The sequence below is a fragment of the Balaenoptera ricei genome, chromosome 1 (genome assembly GCF_028023285.1).
Source record: "Balaenoptera ricei isolate mBalRic1 chromosome 1, mBalRic1.hap2, whole genome shotgun sequence".
Lineage (NCBI taxonomy): Eukaryota > Metazoa > Chordata > Mammalia > Artiodactyla > Balaenopteridae > Balaenoptera > Balaenoptera ricei.
Genome location: NC_082639.1, coordinates 191,990,761 through 192,010,536, shown reverse-complemented (window position 1 = coordinate 192,010,536; position 19,776 = coordinate 191,990,761). Strand labels below are relative to the sequence as shown.

Sequence of the window (19,776 nt, the reverse complement as noted above, 5' to 3'; positions counted from 1 at the left end):
TCAAAGCTGGCTTGTCTGCGGAGCCACGGGGAAGGCCAAAGGGGTGCAGAGCCAGAGGAGGCGACTTTCAGGACCTGGGGCTGTGGGATAAGGGGAGAAGGTGTACGTGTGAGCAGACCCCAAAGCCCCACCCCAGGCCACCCTGGAGTCTGGCCCATCTGCCCCTGAACTCTGCCCCGGGACTCCCAGGCCAGCCCCTCCAGCCTGCCCCGTGATACGTTTATCCATAAATCCCCTCGTACGATAAGGACGCTCTCAGCTCCTCAGCTCCGAGGCTGGCCTAGGGGCCCGCTTCTACCTGGGGCCGGGGTTTGGACGGGGTGCTGGGGAGAGCTGACCTGCCCCCGGCTGCAGAAATATAGGCCTGACTAGTGGGGGGAGAAGGGGAAGGGGTGGCTGTTAAGAAATGCCAGTTGGCAAAGTTGAGATTGGGGAAGGAAGCCAAGTCACGTGGTGCATTTATTTAAGACCCTTTCAAGCCCCCAGCTCTGAGCCCCCAGCCCGAGGGGAGCCCTCAGTGTGGCCTGACCTCCTTCCCCCTTATCTTTGCCTGGTTTCCTTAAGCTTCCTTCCTTAGTCTGCTAGGGTGGGGATGGGGGCTCTGCCGGTTCCACATCCATCCCTGGACACTGCAGGCTCAGGCAGGGGCTGGAAAGGGGATGGGGAGCACCAGCCAGGGGCCCAGGGACAGTCAGATGGCACCCCTGCTCTCTCCTTCGGGTTCTCTAGCTGCAGTTATTCACCTGGATCCAGGCTCCTCTGAAGTCTTAAGTCAGTGTCTGTCTGAATTTTGAATCAAGAGAATTGGTGGTTTGGGACAAAGACACTGAAAACAGAAAAAACTGAGTGAGTGTGGGGATGCTGTGCCTTCAGAGCCCCCCTTCCCCGCCCCCTGCCCCCACTCTGGCGGAGTCCAAGGCCAGTCAAGGCCAACCAGTGCCCTCTGTGGCCCCTGCTGTCCAGCTCACAGACCTGGGAAACTGAGGCCCAGGCAGGGCCTCCTGTGGCCAGTGGAGACCTGAGAGTCTTGGTGGCGGGCTTCTGCTGCAGAAATAGGGCTTACGTCATCACCAGGAAGTGCAGTGTAGTAACCGCAGGCCCCGGAAGTGTGCCCCCCACCCCGCCCCAGCCAGCCTGCCTGATTGGCTCTCAGCTTTTGAAGACCTCATAGAGGGGGGTGGGGCGGGGGCTGAGGAAGTGGCTGAGGTGACATGTGCCTGGCACCCTTATTCCTACAGCTCTGGGGGCAGAGGGCAGGGCTGGGGCCCACGAAGTCGGTTACTGGCTGGGTCATGGGGCCCCATTTCTGTTTCTCCTTCTGGGCCTCAGTTTTACCCACTGTAGAATGGGATCAGCGCTTTGTTCTGGTTTGTCCATTTGTGAAGAGGAGCGGTTTGGATGCAGTAGAAGGTGGCCGGTCCTTAAAGGGTGACTCTTGAGAAGCTAAGTGTGAATAAAATGTTTTAAAAATAAGCCCTTAAAGTGTACCTAAGCGGTGTCTCTCTGGGTTAAGCCACAGTGACTGGTAGGTAAAAAGAGGAATTCACCTCGAGCCCTTGGATTGATTGATTGATGATTGATTGCAGGAAGCTCGCTGTGATGGAAGGACTGAGCGGGGGGGGGGGGGGGGGGGGGGGGGGGGGGGAGCTGGGCGCTGCCATTTCCTGCATGCTCACTGAGCGCCAGGTGTCACGCCTGCATTGTCCCACGGGAGCCCGCGAGGTGACGGATGTCATGCCCATCGTAGAGATGGGCACAGGCTCACAGCAGTAAATGGAGGCGTCTGAATTTGAGCCCAGGGCACCCTTGCTTCCAAGCACGTGCTTCTCACACTGCTCCACGTGGCCTCCTCGTCCGGCTGCTAATTAGCTCTTTCTGGGCACCTCTGTGCCTCCGTTTCCTCCAGCCCTTTCCGCACGTCATGGCCGTGACCGTGAACATGGGAAGGTACTCGGGGAGGCACACAGGGCTGTGCAGATGTGACGGGTGAGGCCGGCTGGGCCTTCTTTGTGGGCTGCCTGTCCCCACGTGCTCCTAGTTTGGGGGAGTTTCTCCCCCACCACCACTGGGTGGGAGCCGCCCTTCTCCCTTTCCTGAGATACACGCAGCCGCCCCTGGAATTTGTTTTCCTGCCTGAGTGCCACCTCGCCACCCTCTAGGGAAGTTCCAGGACAGCCAAGTCTCCTCTTGCTCCCTCTACACCCACCCCCACCCCAAGTGTCCTTGGGCTCCTGTCTCTCTCCTTTAACCTCTAGACAAGCAGCTCCTTAGGAGGAGGCGGGGGCCCTGAGAGGCTGCTGGGCTCTGGAGGGGAGGAGGCCTCCTGCTGGGGCGGGGCGTGGGCTGGGATGGTCGGCCTTGACCCCGGGGGCTAATTCTCTGTCCCAGGGGGATGGGGCGGTGGAGCTCAGTGGCAGGGGCCACGGAGCCCACAGCAGGTGGCAGCACTGTTGGCGGCAGTGTCCTGTCCTCTGGAGCACTCCCTCTCTCCCCTCGGCTGCTCTGGGAGTGGAAGGGATGGAGGGCCACGGTTCCCCATCCCCAGACCCCCAGATGCCTGAGCCCCTGTCCCTCTGCCATCCTCGGCGGAAGCCCGCCATCAGAGTGGTGGCAGAGGCCACCAGTCCTTCCTCTAGGCCGGACTGGTCCTTCCTGAGGCTGGAGTTAAGGTGCCCCGAGGAGAGCCTGGCAGGGCGGCTGGGGACCAGGGCCAGCGGGGTGGGGAGAGGCTCAGGCCAGGCGCCTGTTGCTGTGCATTCCTCAGCAGGGGAGTGTCCCCAGGGCCCAGTCCCCACTGAGCTGTCCCCCACCAGATGCAGATGCCGGCACAGCTCTGGGCTCTGCCGCGTCTCCTGGGAGGTCATGGGAAACCTCTGCCAGATGCCCCGGGATGCCGGAGCACAGCTGAGCGGGCTTCCCTGAGCTGGGAACGCCCTCTTGCCAGGCCCTGAGCTGCTGCTCATAGGCTCACAGGCCTGCAGGCTCGCGTGGCCAACAGCAGGCAGGGGCCTCTGAAGCTCAGGATCGGGACTGGCCGCCCTCGGCCCCTCCTCGCTCCAGCTCCTGCCTTCCCAGCCCCTCTGCCCGCCTGCTTCCTCCCCCGTGCCTGCTTCGGCCATTCTGGGGGTGCCTGGGCCCAGCTGAGATCCCGATGCCCTGGGGGGTTGTGGATAAGATTCCCCGCGCCCTCCCCCATTGGATGGCCCGTCCGGGCATTCCTCAGAAGTCAGTGGCCAGAACCCTGGGATGAACAGAGAGAGAGAGGAGAGAGAGGTTAAGGGCATCCTCAGGAGGGAGTAGGGTCGGTGTGCTGAACCCCAGGTCTCCTGTAGGTTCCCTCTGAGTGTCTGCACCGCTCCCTGTGCTCCCGGGAAGATGTGTGAGGGCAGAAGTAGGCAGAGGGGGCTGACAGACCCCTTTCACCAGGCTGAGCCCTGTAAACCCATGCCCTTTGACCCCGCCGTACAAAGCCTTCTTGTTTGGGGGTTCAGAGCCAGTCTTTTCCCTGCGGCAGCCTCAGGAAGGCTGGGCTGGGGAGGGTCTGGGAGGCCAGGAGAAGGGCCGGTGGGAGGACGCCTGGGCCCTCTGGCTGGCACGGGGCTCCCCGCACTGCACCCCTGCAGCTGAAAGGGCCAGCACCCCGGGCTGGACCTGCCACCCTGCTTCAGAGAGGACCGGCCCCCAGGGGAAGACGCTTTCTCTGCGCTAAGTCGCCTAAAGCCCCCCGGGTGTCTGGGAGCCAGCCTCTCCTGAGAGAGCAGGGATTTTGCTTCCAGCCGCCTTCCCGGAGCTGGCAGGCTGCCACGGTGGGCGGAGGAGGGGGAGGAGAGGGCGCCTGGTAAAGCGGGTGCGGGCGTCCTCTTTCTGCCGCGGAGGGAGGTGGGCGCCGTGCTCATGCAGGGAAGCAGCCTTCTGCGTCCTCGGCCCCCTGCTTCCCCTGCCCAGGCCTCGGCTGTCTTCACTACAAAATGGGGAAATGCTTCCCCAGCAGACAGCTCTCAGCCCTGCTGGCAGCTGGCAGCAGGATCATCTTTCTCCAGCCCACCTCTCTCCGCGCCAGGGCTGCTTAGAGGGTGAGGCCAGACTGGGCACAGTCAGGCTTGGTTTGAATTTCACCTCCACCATTAGGAGTTGTGTGACTTCGGGCTTGTTCAGATTCTCCTTTCTGAGCCTCAGTAAAGAGGGGTCTTTACACGTGACATGTGTTCATGCATGTAAAGGAGCTCCGCACGTAGGTTCTCAAAAGATATTAGGTACTGTCCTTATCCGATGAGGCTTGGGTGGTATCAGTGACCATGATTCCAGAGGAGGAAGGTTGCACAGCCTCCCAGACTCCCCTTCCCAGGGCTCCACAGCCTTTGCAGGCAGGAAGTTCCTTCTGCCAGCTTACCTGAATCCCTCCCGCTGTAGCTGGTTTCCCCTTTGGTCTCGCTCTGTCACTGATGGGGACGAGCTGATCCCTGGCAGGTCATGGCATGGCTGAGTGATTTGGTGTGCCAGGCAGACAGGAGGTCCTGGGGCTCCTCTTGGTGTCCCCTGCCACACACACACACACACTCACACACACACACACACACACTTCCACGACGGAGGCCACGACAGCCCAGCCCCAGATGAAGCCAGGCACGCGACTGTGGGCTGGCCTGAGGAGGGGAGGCCGTGAAATTTGGGCAACCTTGGAATTAGCACACCCCAAGACGGGGTGCTGGGCGTCCTTACTTCTCTGGGCCTCCCTGGGCTGTCCCGCTTGCCCAGGGGCTCCTATTCAGGGTTCCAGAAAGGTGTTAGGGGGTCCTGAAGGAGAGAAGAGCAGATAGGCTTATATCCTTGGGGCTTTTTCCAAAGGGACTAGTTACATGGGCGACCGTGGCCATCTGAGGGGAGATTCTAGTCCGGGTCTGTGGTTCTTCTCAAAGACTTCAAGGTGAGGCCTGAGAGGGTGTCTCCCAGCCTGGAAGTCCCCAGAGTGACATTAGTCACAGGTGGGCAGCTGCATGCAGCCTGGTTCTCCCTCCTTCTGCACTGAATCTTCAGGCCCACAGCCAGGAAAGGTGGTCTTCCTAGAAGACGTTGTTACTAATTAGCTATGTGACCTTGAGCTGCGTTAATTTCTCTCTGAGCCCTCATTTGTAAATTGGGGCGGGGGGGGGGGCGATACCCCCCTTAGAACGTGTGCAAAGTGTGGTAGGTACAGCGACCAGCAAAGAGGCATCTTGCTCCCTAAGTGCCGAGTTATTACCTACTGGGGAATTGAGTCAGCAGAGATGTAACGGGGTTCCAGGTACCAGCAAAAAAGGGTGTCAGGAATCAGACCATATACCACAGCTGTAAGAATTTTCTAGGATTCTGCAACAGTTCTTGGTTATTTTAATATCACAGCCTGTTACCTCTTGGAGAAAAGTAAGACTTCTTCGAGGGGAAAGAGCCTGGCGGCCTCATCCCTAGGAATTTTGGGCAAAGATTTGGGGGCAGGTCAATGAGGGATCAAACGAGGGACCGGAGGCAGCTGATTGGGCAGGACGGATTTCACCTGAGAAGCTGAGCTACACCCACCGCCCCTCCCCCAGCCCAAGGTTACTGGGCGGAGCCCTGGGCGATGATTGGCCGGCTTTGTGTGATGTCACCGAGGACGGGGTGGGGTGTGGGGCTCCGGCCGGCTACCCTTTGAGGGAGGGACTTTTCCTCCTGGTCGGTATCAGCATCCCCCGGGCTTGCCTGTCTCCTCTGTCCGCCCCTTCCGCCCTGTGCCGGCCTCCCGAAGAGCCCAGGGACCGCTGAGCTCAGCGGCTGCCGCAGGCCTGGGCTCGGGCTGGCGGCCTCTGTCCCCCGCCTGGAGCACCAGCCCGTGTGGGGGCGGCCCTGAGTGCCCGCAGTCCCTCTGCCCCAGCGTGCGTGGACAGATACTAAAATCACCAGCCACAGCACCCCAGCTCCCGCCCCGTTGCGCACCGAGGACCCTGGGCCAGATCCCGCCTCCGAAGAGCTAGCGCCGGCCCTTCCTCCGCGCCCCCGTCCCACCCCCTCCCCCTCCCACCGCCCTCTCTGCGGGTTGCCAAGTGGCGAATAGACCGGGCTCTGTTCTGGGAGATTCCGGGCCTTTCTTAGTGGGGCCGTCCGCCCGCCCTCCCCCTGCAGGACCTGGAGAAGGGATGGGGGAGGTTTGGGGGGGATGGGGCTTGGGGTGAGGTGCCCGTGGGTGACATTCAGGGGGGCCTCTGGACAGAAATGATACTGGACGTGGGGTCCACAAAACTTTGACAAAAACAGGCAGCACGGTTTGCCAATTTGAGTTTCCAAATATTGCATTAAATCATGATTAATCTTGATTACTGAGTTTTTTCATGCTCCCTTAAATTTTGCACTTGAGGCGAATACCTCAGTCACCTCACCCCGGCCCTGCATCTGGTCCACAGCACCCAGCGTCCATGGTTTACTGGCAAGACCCTGGAACCTGGTTCCCACCCCTGACCTCCCGCCCGTGCCCCAAGGGAGGAACAGGGCTGGGAGTGGTGCCATCCTGCCATCCTGCCACCCTGCATAGCCGGAAGCTGCCTCCTTCCCCTCATCTGGGGCGGTGATGCTGGCGGAGGGCCACTAGCTCTGAGGGCAGCCCACAGAAGTGACCTCACCCCAGGCGGGGCCGGGACAGGAGCTGCCGGAGGGGAGGGCGATGGAGTTCTTAGAAAGCTAAAGCTGGGAAGAGGTCGTCCAGATGACACAGGAGGAAGCGGGGGCTCCTGGACCACAGGAGGATGGGGCAGGGGCTTGTCCGGGGCCGTCTTTGTCTCCCGCCTGCAGGGCCTGGGTTCAGATTCTCCACTGGGCAGGGTGTGGTGGGCAGGAGCCCCAGGATGCTCGCCCCCGCTGGACTGTGCCTTGAAGGCTGGGCGCCGGAGCCCAGCCTGGCGCATGTGTGAGGCTGTGGTCGGACTCCCCCCGGCTGCCTCCTGCCCCTGATGGTGATGCGTGGAGGGAGTTTATATATCCATCTAGACATTGAGTTTCCCGGGCAGGAGGCAGCTGGGCAAGCGGAGAAGCCGCAGGCTTCAGACTCCCAGCTTCCCTGTATTTTACTATGTGTGACTCAACTGCTTCAAGCCTCGACTTTCCTCTCTGGACAGTGGGCGTTGAAATCCCTAGCTCATCACCTCCCTTAAGTGAGGTGGTCCGTGGCAGGTGCCTGGCCCAGCACCTGCCCGTGGAAAGCATCCGTGCAATCTTCATTCTCTCTGCTGCCATCTCCAGTTACTCATTCAAGGCCCATTCCTGGGACTAACACGCCCCCCTCCTCGTCCTGGTCAGTGGCTTTGGGAACTAGTGACTCATCCTGGGCCCGTGTCCTCTGTCTCCCAGCTGGTACCCCATTCTCTGGGTAACAGTACTCACCCATGATGCCTGCCAAGCACACTGGTGCGTAGAATGGGCCCGTGTGGGGCTGTAATCTCTGTAATCTCTCAGTAATCTCTGACCCCAGAGGACCCCACAGCAGGATGTGCCAGGCTCTGGAGGGTCCCTCCTCTACGCCCTGTCTCCTAGACTGCTCTTCTGGCCACCCTCTTGGTCTGGGGGCTGGTGGGCGGAGCAGAAGCTGGCCCCTTGTCGACTGGCTCTGCCCAGCAGGGCTGCTGCCCCCCTCCCCTGCTCCCACTGTCTCCCGGGACCCTGATTCGATTTCCTCCAATCACCAGCATTGCCATCTGCCTGTGGTAATTAAATGGTGTTTGAACTGGATCCAGAAATCCCATCACAAGCAGCCCACGTGGCAGGGAGGGCGTCTTTGGGAGCTGGTGCCGGCCAGCAGAGCTGGAGGGGCCTCAGAGGCTGCCCCCCGCCAGGCCCCCGGTCCCCCTGGGAGCCCTGGACACCCTGGGCCCCCCGGGCCCGAGCTCCTGATTTCCCGCCCGATGCCCGGTCCCCCCTGAGGTCACTGCCTGGCACACTGGGCCCTGCCCCTCAGCCACATGAAGGACAGGAGCATCAAGCAGCAGAGCACGCACCGCCCGGGCTCCGACCCTGCTGCCGCTGCTGCCTGCGGCTGGCCGGGCACCAGCTAGTTCCTCATCCACGGTGGGGACCGCAGCGTCCCCCTCGGTGTGGTCGTGCGTGTCGGCTGCCACCACCGGCGGCCCAGGTGGGAGCGCTGCAGCCTGGGCGTCTTAACTGGCAGGTCAGGTTTCTGGTCTGCAGGTGCAGAAAGGATGGGTGGAATCTACAGCTCCCTTCCCAGCCAGAAACCAGTCTGGGGGGGACTGAGAAGCTGGAGTCTCACTACAGCCTGTCCCGGAACAGCTGGATGGGGCGAGGGGGTGGGAGCCTCCTTGGACGTCCGGACCTGGCAACCTCCATGGCGTAAGGACCTGTCCACACCTCAGGGGAAAGGCTTCTGCAGGAAGGCCACCATCCATGGGTGTGAACTGGGCCTGGGGTTCTAACCACCTGCTCCCCCGGCCTCTTTAACCCCCTCGCGGCAAAGTGCAGGTAGCAGGCCCAGGCGAGCACCTCACCTGGCCTGCAGCTCTGAGGGGCCTCGGGGGCTGGACAGCCGGGGACAGGGGCAGGATGGCGGCTTGGAGGGCCCGGCTCTGCAGCGAGGCGCCCCGAGGTCCTGGACGCCTGCCGGCCTGGCCCTCGCACTCTTTTCTTCTCCTGGTAAATGTTGGCTTAGGGAGAGGAATGCTGACAAGCAGCTCATTGTGAGAGCCCGGCAGAGGGGCTGGCTTTGTGAGCCCACGAGCCGCAGAGCCTGCCCCCCGCCTTACTTTAGGCATCAGGAGGTGCTCCCTGCCAATCCCGACGCACGCATGCTCACTGACTCACACTTGGTTGCCATGGGGACCTCCTCCGGCAGTGGCTGCTTGGAAGAGGGGAAGGGGCGGCGCATGGAGACGGCCCTGTCCAAGGCTGCGCCCCCCCTTAGCCCTGATGCCGCTTCCCTTCCTCTTTACCGGGGAGCCCCCAGGGTCTGGGATGTGGCCCCTCCTGTGGCTGGTGCCCCTGCTGGAGGTCCCTGCCTTTCTCCAACTTTTGCCTGGACCTGCTCTGCAGGGCTGTGCCTGGTCCGGCCCCCTTGGCTCCCTGAGAGGAAAGAGCTTGTGCCTGAGACTGTTCCTCCGGCATCTGGTAGAGGGGGGCGGGTCCTGAGCTGGGGGATCCCTGCAGCCCCCGCAGGCCTGGGCAGAGGCGCTGGTCTCCTGCGGAACGCGGCCCCGGGGTGGGCAGCCAGGCCTCGCCCTTCCTTCCCCTCCCTGGTCTTGGGCTTTGCCTGCCCAGAAGGGGGCCAGCTGCCTTCTCTCCCCCGCTCTGTGGGACGGAGTCACAGGCTCCAATTGGGAGCGTGTGCTTTAATGTCATTCAGACCTGTCACGATCCGTTACACGACCTTGGGCGAGTCATTTAAACTCTCCCAGCCTCTGTTTTCTCATCTGTAAAATCAGGCAAATAATACATACCTCGCCGGTTTATGGTAAAGGATACATGAATTCATTTAGGTAAAATACCTTTAACATAGATTCGATACAGAGAGTGCTCGTAAAATGTTAGCAGCTGCTGCTTTGGGGGGTGTTGATATCGCTATTACTGTTACTGTTAGCGTAGTATTACAAAGCTGCCCTCGCCCTAGGTTTCCTTCCTTCTCCTCCCGCTTGTGGGGCAGGAGGGGCCTGGGGGCGTGGACGCTTGGCGGCAGGACGGGCAGGAGGGTGGCTGCAGCCCCCCCGCAGCTGGGTCTGACCCAGGACTCCCCCCACCCCGGGCAGGATCCGGCCCCAGCTGTCAAAAGAGAAGATTGAGGGCTGCCACATCTGCACCTCGGTCACCCCGGGCGAGCCCCAGGTCCTCCTGGGGAAGGACAAGGCCTTCACCTATGACTTCGTCTTCGACCTGGACACCTGGCAGGAGCAGATTTACTCTACCTGCGTGAGCAAGCTCGTGGAGGGCTGCTTCGAGGGCTACAACGCCACGGTGCTGGCCTACGGGCAGGTAAGCTATACCTCCTCCCGCCTACAGCCACTGCAGCCCCGGGCTCCCTGTCTGACGGGAGAGAGAGCCGCCCTCGGAGCAGGTGAGACGCGGCTGCAGTTTTGTCTGTGGTCCGAGGGTGCTGCCGCGTTGCTGGCTGTGGCTTTGGGACCAGGCCGGGCAGGGACCCAGGCTGGGAGGTAAATGAGGGGGACGCAGCCAGGGTCCGGGGCTCGCTGGCGCCCCCAGGGTGCTGGATAACACCCTCCTTCCGTCTTTGCCAACGCAGACGGGGGCCGGGAAGACATACACTATGGGCACCGGTTTCGACGTGGCGATGGCGGAGGAGGAGCAGGGCATCATCCCGAGGGCCATCGCGCACCTCTTTGGGGGCATCGCTGAGCGCAAGCGGCGGGCACAGGAGCAGGGTGTGGCTGGGCCCGAGTTCAAAGTCAGCGCCCAGTTCCTGGAGGTACCGTGGCCTTGTGGGTGGGCTGGAGGGAGACGGGGGCAGCAAGACCTGGAAGCTGGGCTCCCCGCCAGGGCCGCAGGAAGAGCCTGGGAAGCCAGGGAGGCATCTGCATGTGATGAGCTTCCCGCTGCTGGAAGTATCCCAGCCGGAGCCGGAGGACCACCGGGTGGGACACTGAAGGGGCTCGCTGCCTCAGACGGAGCTTGAGTCAGTGAGAACCTGTAGGAGCTCTTCCAACCCTGACTGATTACAGCTCCGACACGTACCAGATGTGTGACCTTGGGCAAGTCATTTCACCACTCTGCAAAATGGGGGTGATGACGCCTGTTTCCTAGGGGTTTCAGGGGATGATGAGGAAGCACGTGCCCAGCACACAGTGAGACTCTAGTTGTCGCCCCTTCTGGCCTCTGCTGGGTCCTCCCCAGCCTCAGCGCGGCCTGCCCTGTCCCTTTCTGGCTGAGGTCCTTCCTGACCCTCTGAGCCTTCTCTAACCCCAGGGCAGGAAGGTCCTCCTGAGGGGCCTTTCTGGCATCTGGCCCTGCCTCTCCCTGGGAGGATGTCCGGGTGCCGAGCCCAGGGACCGTGGCAGCTAGGGGCTTTGGGGGTGGGGAGGGGACCTCTGGCCTCCCAAGGGGCCTCTCAGAAGCGTCTCCAGGAAGGCCGGTGGGCCTGGGTACTTCTCATGAGGCCCGGTGTCACCAGGCTCCTGCTCTAGCACAGCTGGACCGGGCAGCTCCAGTTCCCAGTGTCCAAACTCCAGCCCACGGACCCCCGGCCCTGGGACGTTTGCTGGGTGTGGAGCCACCCTGGGCTCAGACTGCACCCAGGTTGTCCTCGGGGGGAGAGATGTGGCCCCAGCCCTCCCCAGGTCTCGTGTCCCACCCCCCCCCCCGCACCCCCCAACCCCGGCCCCAGCGTGGCTCCCTCCTGGGCCTGCAGCGTGGCTGCTTTCCCCTTAGGGGACCTGTACTGTAGACTTGAGAGTTTCTCTTTGCTCTTCTGGGCTTTTGCTTCTGATGCAGAGTCTGCCTCTGTGTGTGTATATGTGTGTATGTGCATATATGTGTATGTGTGTGTATGTGTAGGCATGTGCGTGTGTCTGTATGTATGTGTTTGTGTGTATATGTATGTGTAGATGTGTGTAGGTGCATGTTTGTGTATGTGTGTGCACATGTGTATATGTGTGCGTCTGTGTATGTCTGCATGTGTTCGTGCGTATGTGTATGTGTGTAGGTACGTGTGTGCGTATATGTGTATGTGTTTGTGTGTATGCGTGTTCTATGCTGTGTATTTCTATAAGCTTCCTCATCTCTTTGTTTTTTCCTTTCTCCATCCTTTTGCCATAGAGAGCCCCAAAGAGCAGTTCAGTACCTAGAAAACCCATGCCAAAGGGCGACCCACAAGGGGTTAAACGATGCCGTGCGTCTGTCCCAACAGACAGACAGACACCAAGGCCCCCACGTCTGCACCGGTCCCTTCCGTTTCCTCTTCCCCTTCCTGTGGGGTATTTCTGTCCCTTTAAGGCCATCAAAGCCTCGGATGTCCGAGGGCTGTGGCCTGCCCCCTCCCCCCACGGGATTCTGTTGGCTGCTGACCAGCTGCCCCGTCCCTCCTGCTCCCGGCCCCAGCTCCCTGCAGGGTGAAAATTCCAGCAGGTGAAACTTTCCCTGCCAGCAACTCCAAACACAAGAGTCTGCAAGCCTGAGACCATCTGAAATGGGGTGATGCTTCTGGCCAGGCCACCTCCCATGGTGGCGTCCCCAGGCTGCCCTCCATCCCACATTCCTCAGCCCCCAGGGACCATGGGGATCGCATAGGGCGCTGCTCAGCTCTCCACTGAGTCCCACCTCCCCTCCCTCCTGGAGCCACACCCCCACCCCCCCTTCCCGCCCTGTAACATCCCAGGCTCCGCCCCGACCACGTCACATGCTGTTCGTCCACGTGAGGGCTCGAGTCCCCTTGTCCCCCCCAGGTCCTTAGCCCCCCACCAGGGCTGAGCGCTGGGTGCCACTTCCTTGGAGAGTGGAAGGGCTCTCAGGATAGCTCTCCCCGGGGCCCAGCTGCCCTACCCTGTCCAGGGGAAAGATCCCGGAGCCGGAGCCCAGAGAGGGCCAGGGGTGGCCAGATAGCCTCCCAGAGCCTGGTTTCCACACCTGCAAAGCAGAGCTGGCCTGTGACACGAGAGAGCCCCGGGGGCCCCTCCGCACCCACCTGCACCCAGCGGCTGTCTTCCGCCCGCACAGCTCTACAACGAGGAGATCCTCGACCTCTTCGACAGCGCCCGCGACCCCGACGCCCGCCACCGCAGGTCCAACATCAAGATCCACGAGGACGCCAACGGCGGCATCTACACCACGGGCGTCACCTCCCGCCTCATCAGCTCCCAGGAGGAGGTGAGCATCTGAGGAGCCGCCCGGGGGCTGGGGGCTGGGGGCTGGGGGCTGGGGCCGGGCTTTGCAGCCAGCTGGTCCTCACGTCTGCCCCCCGCAGCTGATCCAGTGCCTGAAGCAGGGCGCCCTGTCGCGCACCACGGCCAGTACCCAGATGAACGTGCAGAGCTCCCGCTCCCACGCCATCTTCACCGTCCACGTGTGCCAGATGCGCCTGTGCACGCGGCCCGACCTGGTGAGCAGCCCGCGGCGTGTCGGAGGGCGGGGCGGGGACGGAGCCCGGGCTCTGGGGGTTCGGCTCACCCTGCCGGCTGGCGGACCTTTCTTTTTCTCACGGGGGGAGAACCGGCACGTGCACGCAGTCAGATGCGCTGTGTGTGTGAGCCCCCCAGCCACGCTGCACCCCGAATCCCGAGGGCAGGGGCTGAGAGCAGAGGAGCCCAAGGTGGGCGGGGACCGGGAGTCACACGCCCGCTTCCCTGCAGGTGAACGAGGCCGTGACCGGGCTTCCCGACGGCGCCGCTCCCTCGGGCGAGTATGAGACGCTCACCGCCAAGTTTCACTTTGTGGACCTGGCGGGCTCAGAGCGGCTGAAGCGGACGGGGGCCACAGGCGAGCGGGCCAAGGAGGGCATCTCCATCAACTGTGGCCTGGTAGGCACGCGGCGGCCAGCAGGGCTCAGCCTCAGACCCTCCCCAGGCCCCCCTTGGGCCGGCTACTGGCCGGAGCCCCATATGTCACTACTGTTGGGCCTCTGGGCCTTCCCCCTCCTCTTGTCCCCGACTGCCTGATGTCACCAACCATCACATCTGCCTTTAAACCCTCAGGGAGCCTGAGGGCTGCTGGGGTCAGCGGGACAGGTCCTGCGGCTCACCAGTCGCTGGTCCCCACCCCGCTCCCTCCCTGAGTGCTCTCGAGCGAGCGCGGCCTGTCTCCCGCAGCTGGCCTTGGGCAACGTGATCAGCGCCTTGGGGGACCAGAGCAAGAAAGTGGTGCACGTGCCCTACAGGGACTCCAAGCTCACCCGGCTCCTCCAGGACTCGCTGGGCGGCAACAGGTACCCGCCCACCACCCCAGGGAGGGGCAGGGGTGAAGGCGCAGGGGCACACTGGTGGGAGGGTCGGAGCCAGAAGGCCCAGTGGACAGGGGGCCCTCCCGCCCCTGTGGGCCACAGGCCTCGAGGTGCCCATCGGCCACTACGGTCGGACCCAGCTTTCTCGTCTGCACAGCAGGGAGGGATAGTCCTAAAGGAGGTGCTAGAGCCCAAAGGGGAAATAGACGGGGACGCTAAGGACACACAGGGCCATGATTTCGGCGATGACACATCACGGCCTCCCTCGCTGTGGTCACCACTGTTGCAGTGGAAACCTGGGCTAGGTAGTCCGGATCCCCACGTCCCAGGTTCTGCCCAGGTCCTTAGGGCTTCCAGGTGGGAGCGGGATCTGCTCTGAAGTGATGCTCCTGGGCCGGCCATGCCCTCGTCCCTCACTCCCCACCCCACCGCCCCATGCTCCCCAGCCAGACCATCATGATCGCCTGCGTGAGCCCCTCTGACCGGGACTTCATGGAGACGCTCAACACGCTCAAATACGCCAACCGAGCTCGCAACATCAAGAACAAGGTGGTGGTGAACCAGGACAAGACCAGCCAGCAGATCAGCGCGCTGCGGGCCGAGATTGCGCGCCTGCAGATGGAGCTGATGGAGTACAAGGCGGTGAGCGGGCCCCCCACCCCACCGGGCCTCCCCGCGCCCTGGGCATCTCCATGTGCCAGCCACGGCACCCAGTGCCAGGCTTACCTGGTGGGTGACCTGCGCATACGAAGTCGGAGCCCTCAGGGCTTAGAATATAAGAGAAGGGAGAGCACACCCCTGGTTGCATAGATCTCATGTGTAGGGCAGACGCTCTGCTGCGGTTTCCCGTCTGCTGAATATGCCGTGTTGGACCAGATAAGACTCTAAGCTGCGGCACAGGATGAGGAGAGTTGATGGGGACCACGTGAGTGGTCCAGCGTGCCTGGGGGATGCTGCAGGGGAGAGGGTTGGCCCTCCTTGCTCAGGTGGTCAGGGAGGGCCTCATGGAGGAGGGGACCTTTTATATGGATCTTGAGGAATGAATGAGATACCAGCAAAAGGAACTGTAGCAGGTGTCCTAGGATGCCAACAAGCCACGTGCAAAGGAACAGAGACAGGAAAAACGAGTGCCTTTGGGGGAGCGTCCCATTCTATGTGACTGAGGCAAAAGTCACCAGCCATGGCCCCTGGCCCGAACCTAGCACACAAGTGGGTTTTGGTTTGACTCGCCCTTTGCTTTAAAAGAATGCAACGTAGTTGTCGTGCTTTCTGAAAATCAGGGAGTTTCCGTTTTTCTTTAAAAATTTGAAGATGTAACAGTCTGGCGCCGGGCTGGCTGGAGTGGCCCAAGTGGCTGCCCCTTTTAGACTGAGTGCGGCTCTGTGCTCCGATCCCCACCCCTCCCTGTAGTCTCACACCCAGACTGCCTTCCTCCTTCGTGCCAACCACCGGGGCCCTTCGGGTTCCGACCCTCGGGTTCATGTCTGGGGAGACAGGAAGGTGCGCAGTGGAGAGGGAGGTGGAGTGAGAACGCAGTGGTCTGGAGTGGCTGGTCACAAAGTGTGGACTTTTTGTTGTCACTGGGGCCACGGCAGGTTTCTGAGCACTGGGAGGTTGGCAGGGCCACCACGCCGAGGGAGGGGCCGGGGCAGGAGTGGCGGGGAAGAGTATCATCCCCCCCTCCCCGCCCCTGACCCCTCCCCCCCGCCCCTCCTCCCAGGGCAAGAGGGTGATCGGGGAGGATGGCGCCGAGGGCTACAGTGACCTGTTCCGGGAGAACGCGATGCTGCAGAAGGAGAACGGGGCGCTGCGCCTGCGGGTCAAGGCCATGCAGGAGGCCATTGACGCCATCAACAACCGCGTCACCCAGCTCATGAGCCAGGAGGCCAACCTGCTCCTGGCCAAGGCCGGTGAGTCAGGTGCACCAGGCTGGCTCCGGGCGCGGGTGGGCTGGGCCCTCCGACCCTCACCCAGCCCGGAACGTGGGGCCTGCAGGTTGGCGTTTTCTTTCTCTGAAAATGCGATCATATGTATTGTCCTGTGACTCCTTTTCCACTTAGCATTATGCCGTAGGGATCTTTCTGTATTTTTTTTAAATTATTATTATTTTTGGCTGTGTTGGGTCTTCGTTGCTGCGTGCGGGCTTTCTCTAGTTGCAGCGAGCGGGGGCTACTCTTCGTTGCAGTGCTTCTCTCTGCGGCAGCTTCTCCTGTCGCGGAGCACGGGCTCTAGGTGCGCGGGCTCAGTAGTTGTGGCTCGCGGGCTCTAGAGCGCAGGCTCCGTAGTTGTGGCGCACGGGCTTAGTTGCTCCGCGGCATGTGGGATCTTCCCAGACCAGGGCTCGAACCCGTGTCCCCTGCATTGGCAGGCGGATTCTTAACCACTGTGCCGCCAGGGAAGTCCCGGGATCTTTCCGTATTAAAAACACACAAGCCTACTTAATTCTCTTCAGCTGCACAGTGTTCCATATGTGATGGTGACGAATAATTTATCATAACAGCCTCTATTGATGGATGTTTGCTTGTTTCCAGTCTCGCTGTTACCAGCTGCGCCTGTGTGCCTCCGCGCCCACAGACAAGTCCCTCTTTGATAGATTCCTGCTCGGAAAAGGCCCTGTTGGAGGCACTGATACAAGACCACCAGCTTGGAGCTAAGGTCCTCGCTGTACTTACTATCTTCTTAACTGTTCCTCCTCCCTGCCACCCCCTCAGGAGACGGCAACGAGGCCATCGGTGCTCTGATCCAGAACTACATCCGGGAGATTGAGGAGCTGCGGTGAGTGAGCCCCTGCACACCTGGGAGCCCGGGGGCCGAGGCAGTGCCGCTCACCTGCCCCCCACCCTCCCTTCCGCAGGACCAAGCTCCTGGAGAGCGAGGCCATGAACGAGTCCCTGCGTCGCAGCCTCTCTCGGGCCTCGACCCGGGGTCCCTACTCCCTGGGCGCGTCCCCGGTCGTCCCGACCAGCTCCATGGAGGACGCCTCTGAGGTCATCCGCCGAGCCAAGCAGGACCTGGAGAGGCTCAAGAAGAAGGAGGTCAGGCAGCGGAGAAAGAGGTGAGGGGAGGCTCCCCGCAGGCGGCCCCCAGGACCCCGTGCCCAGCAGGGGCTGTGCGTACCCCGGGTGACCTGGGGACTCAGTGGGCGGGTCTGGTTTGTGGGCAGAAGCCTCCCACCTTCCTCTGACGCTGGGCTTTCCCCGAGGAGAGGGAGGGTGGAGTCCACCCAGGGTTCATTCTGAGTTGGGGGCCAGGGGAGAGCAGTGGATCCCTGCAGAACCGGAGCCCAGCCCCCTACAGGGCCCTAGAGACGAGGCGCTCTTGCCCCCCCATCCCCCCCGCCCCACCCACACACTGAAGGCAGGTTAGTCCCCTAACCGGTCCACCCTTCACTCCTGGGCAGCCCAGAGAAGGAAGCCTTCAAAAAGAGGGCAAAACTCCAACAGGAGAACAGCGAGGAGACGGATGACAATGAGGCCGAGGAGGTGAGGGTCCCCCGCCCACCCGGGGCTACGCCCATGTCCCTGCCGGGGTGAGGGTCCCCATGACGTCCTGGTGCCGGGGAGGGGCTGGGGTCAGCCTGCAGCTGATCCTTATGCCTCCGGGTAGCTGACTGGTCGCCATGGTGATGTCCATCCTTCAGCCCCTCCTCCCAGGTGGGTGATGGGGGCGGGAGGCTTCTACAGAGGGGCTCTGCCCAGGCTTTGGGAGGAGTGGGTGGGACTCTCCCAGGAGGGAGGGTGAGCCGAGGTCCCCCCAGCACCGTGACCCACCCACTCCCCACCCTCCTGACGGTGCCTGGTGCCCAGGAGGACGAGGAGCCAGAGGAGAGCGGCTGTGAGGAGGAGGATGAGGACTCGGGCAGTGAGGAGAGCCTGGTGGACTCGGACTCCGACCCTGAGGAGAAGGGTGCGTGCTCTGGGGTGGGGTGCCCGGGGCGGGGGTGCCCGGGGCGGGGTGCTCCGGGGCGGGGTGCCCGGGGCGGGGCTGCTCCTGGGCGGGGTGCCCGGGGCGGGGTGCTCCTGGGCAGGGGTGCTCCTGGGCGGGGTGCCCGAGGTGGGGTGCCCGGGGCGGGGCTGCTCCTGGGCGGGGTGCCCGGGGCGGGGTGCTCCTGGGCGGGGGTGCTCCTGGGCAGGGTGCCCGGCGCGGGGCTGCCTGCCACGCAGGCCCAGAGAAACTGCTCGGGGCAGTGGGTGTCCCAGCTGAGCTCAGGCGTGAAACCAGTAATAGCAGAAACAACAGGGATGCGATGGCAGCAGCAAACTCTCACTGAGCAAGCACCCACTGGTGCCGGGCACTGAGGTGAGCTCTGCCCATCACGTGCCTGGCCTCTGCATCCTCACAACCACCCTGGACGGAGGTGTTAGGACTCCTCCCAAGCTCACGAGGGTTGGTGGCCTGCCCCAGTGTGGGAGATGCAGAGCTGGGCCTTGGACCTAGGTCTGGCTGGTCTGAAGCCCACTCCTCTAAACGGGACGTGTGTCCCTCAGCTCTGCTCTGACCCAGAGTCCTGCTGGCTGCTCTGGGTCCTCTCCCTCCTCCAGCCCTGCTGGCTCCCAGGTCGTCCATGGCGAGTGGGCATCAGCCTCTGGGGCACAGCAGGGGTGGGTGGGACGCCTGGTTCCCCCCCCCCCCCCAGCTCCCTGGCCCAGGCCTGCACTTCCCGGGCAGCTCTTTAAGGGTGTTGCCACCTGGCAGCACCTTCCCACCATGGGATGTGTCACTTCCTCTCGCCACTGGTCACTGAGTGGTCACGGCTGGCTAGGGGAAGGCCCGTCCCCTCCACCACGCCCCTGGCCCCCGGTCCAGCCTGTCTCTGCCCCCACAGAGGTGAACTACCAGGCTGACCTGGCCGACCTGACGTGCGAGATCGAAATCAAGCAGAAGCTGATTGACGAGCTGGAGAACAGCCAGCGGCGGCTCCAGACGCTCAAGCACCAGTACGAGGAGAAGCTGATCCTGCTGCAGAACAAGATCCGGGACACGCAGCTGGAGCGGGACCGCGTGCTGCAGAATCTCAGTGAGGCCCCGCCCCATGAAGCCCTGCCCCCACGAAGCCCCGCCCCATACCCGCCACACACCCCCTCCCCGGGCCCCTCCCTGTCAGAAGGGCACCACCGGGTCACTTGGGCCTCTGGGCGGGGCATTCTGACCTTGGACTGTGCACTTAGACCCACAGAAAGTTCTTGTGTCCAACTCCGGTCCCTTTGCTACGTTCTCAGTTTATCATTTCTATTATTTTTACCATCGCCTGAAGTATTAGAATCCTGTCTCCAGGCCCATGAAGGTGAAATCCCTCAGCCTTTCTTCCTGAATTTGCTCCTTGGGTGTTTCCTTTGATCACATTTACAAGTCTGCTTCTCACAATGTATCTTCCTTACGTGGCTCTCAGCCCCTTCATCCCATGACTCACTCACTCATCCACTCATTCGTTCACTTAGCAAACATGCATTGAGTGCGTCTTGCAGAGCGGTCCTTGTTCTAGATGCTAGAGTTTTGGAGCGCGCATTCTAGTGGGGAGAGACCGACGTAAATAAGATAAGTGGCAGATCCTATAGCATGTCGGGGGTGATAAGTGTCGTGGAAGAATGCAGCAGGGAAGGGGGCACGGTGTGCTGGGGAGGGGGTGGGCGTGTTGAGAAGGATGGTCGTGGGAGACTTTGCTGAGAAGCTGGCATCTGAGCAAAGACTGGAAGGAGGTGAGATAGTGCTGGAGAGAATGAGTGAGGGGAAGAGCATTGCAGGCAGAGGGAACAGAAGATACCAAGGCCCCGAGGCAGACGTGCACCGGGCATGTTGGTGGCATGACGAGGGCCCCGATGGCTGGAGCACGGTGTGAGGGGACACTAGCAGTCAAGGAGATCAGAGGAGAAATGTCGGAGCAGGTG

The 19,776-nt window shown here is 62.2% G+C and overlaps 1 protein-coding gene across 1 annotated transcript in view; it reads left to right on the top strand.

Annotated features, from left to right (window-relative positions):
* The window catches only part of KIF21B (kinesin family member 21B), a 41,365-nt gene that overhangs the window by 2,472 nt on the left and 19,117 nt on the right, over positions 1 to 19,776 (top strand). Inside the window, exons 2-14 of the mRNA XM_059906241.1 lie at positions 9,756 to 9,978; positions 10,247 to 10,429; positions 12,673 to 12,822; positions 12,920 to 13,054; positions 13,305 to 13,472; positions 13,761 to 13,876; positions 14,338 to 14,533; positions 15,612 to 15,801; positions 16,603 to 16,666; positions 16,746 to 16,946; positions 17,292 to 17,373; positions 17,698 to 17,797; positions 18,717 to 18,908. Of these exons, the coding sequence (XP_059762224.1) occupies positions 9,756 to 9,978; positions 10,247 to 10,429; positions 12,673 to 12,822; positions 12,920 to 13,054; positions 13,305 to 13,472; positions 13,761 to 13,876; positions 14,338 to 14,533; positions 15,612 to 15,801; positions 16,603 to 16,666; positions 16,746 to 16,946; positions 17,292 to 17,373; positions 17,698 to 17,797; positions 18,717 to 18,908 (2,000 nt within the window). The remainder of the gene's footprint in view (positions 1 to 9,755; positions 9,979 to 10,246; positions 10,430 to 12,672; positions 12,823 to 12,919; positions 13,055 to 13,304; positions 13,473 to 13,760; positions 13,877 to 14,337; positions 14,534 to 15,611; positions 15,802 to 16,602; positions 16,667 to 16,745; positions 16,947 to 17,291; positions 17,374 to 17,697; positions 17,798 to 18,716; positions 18,909 to 19,776) is intronic.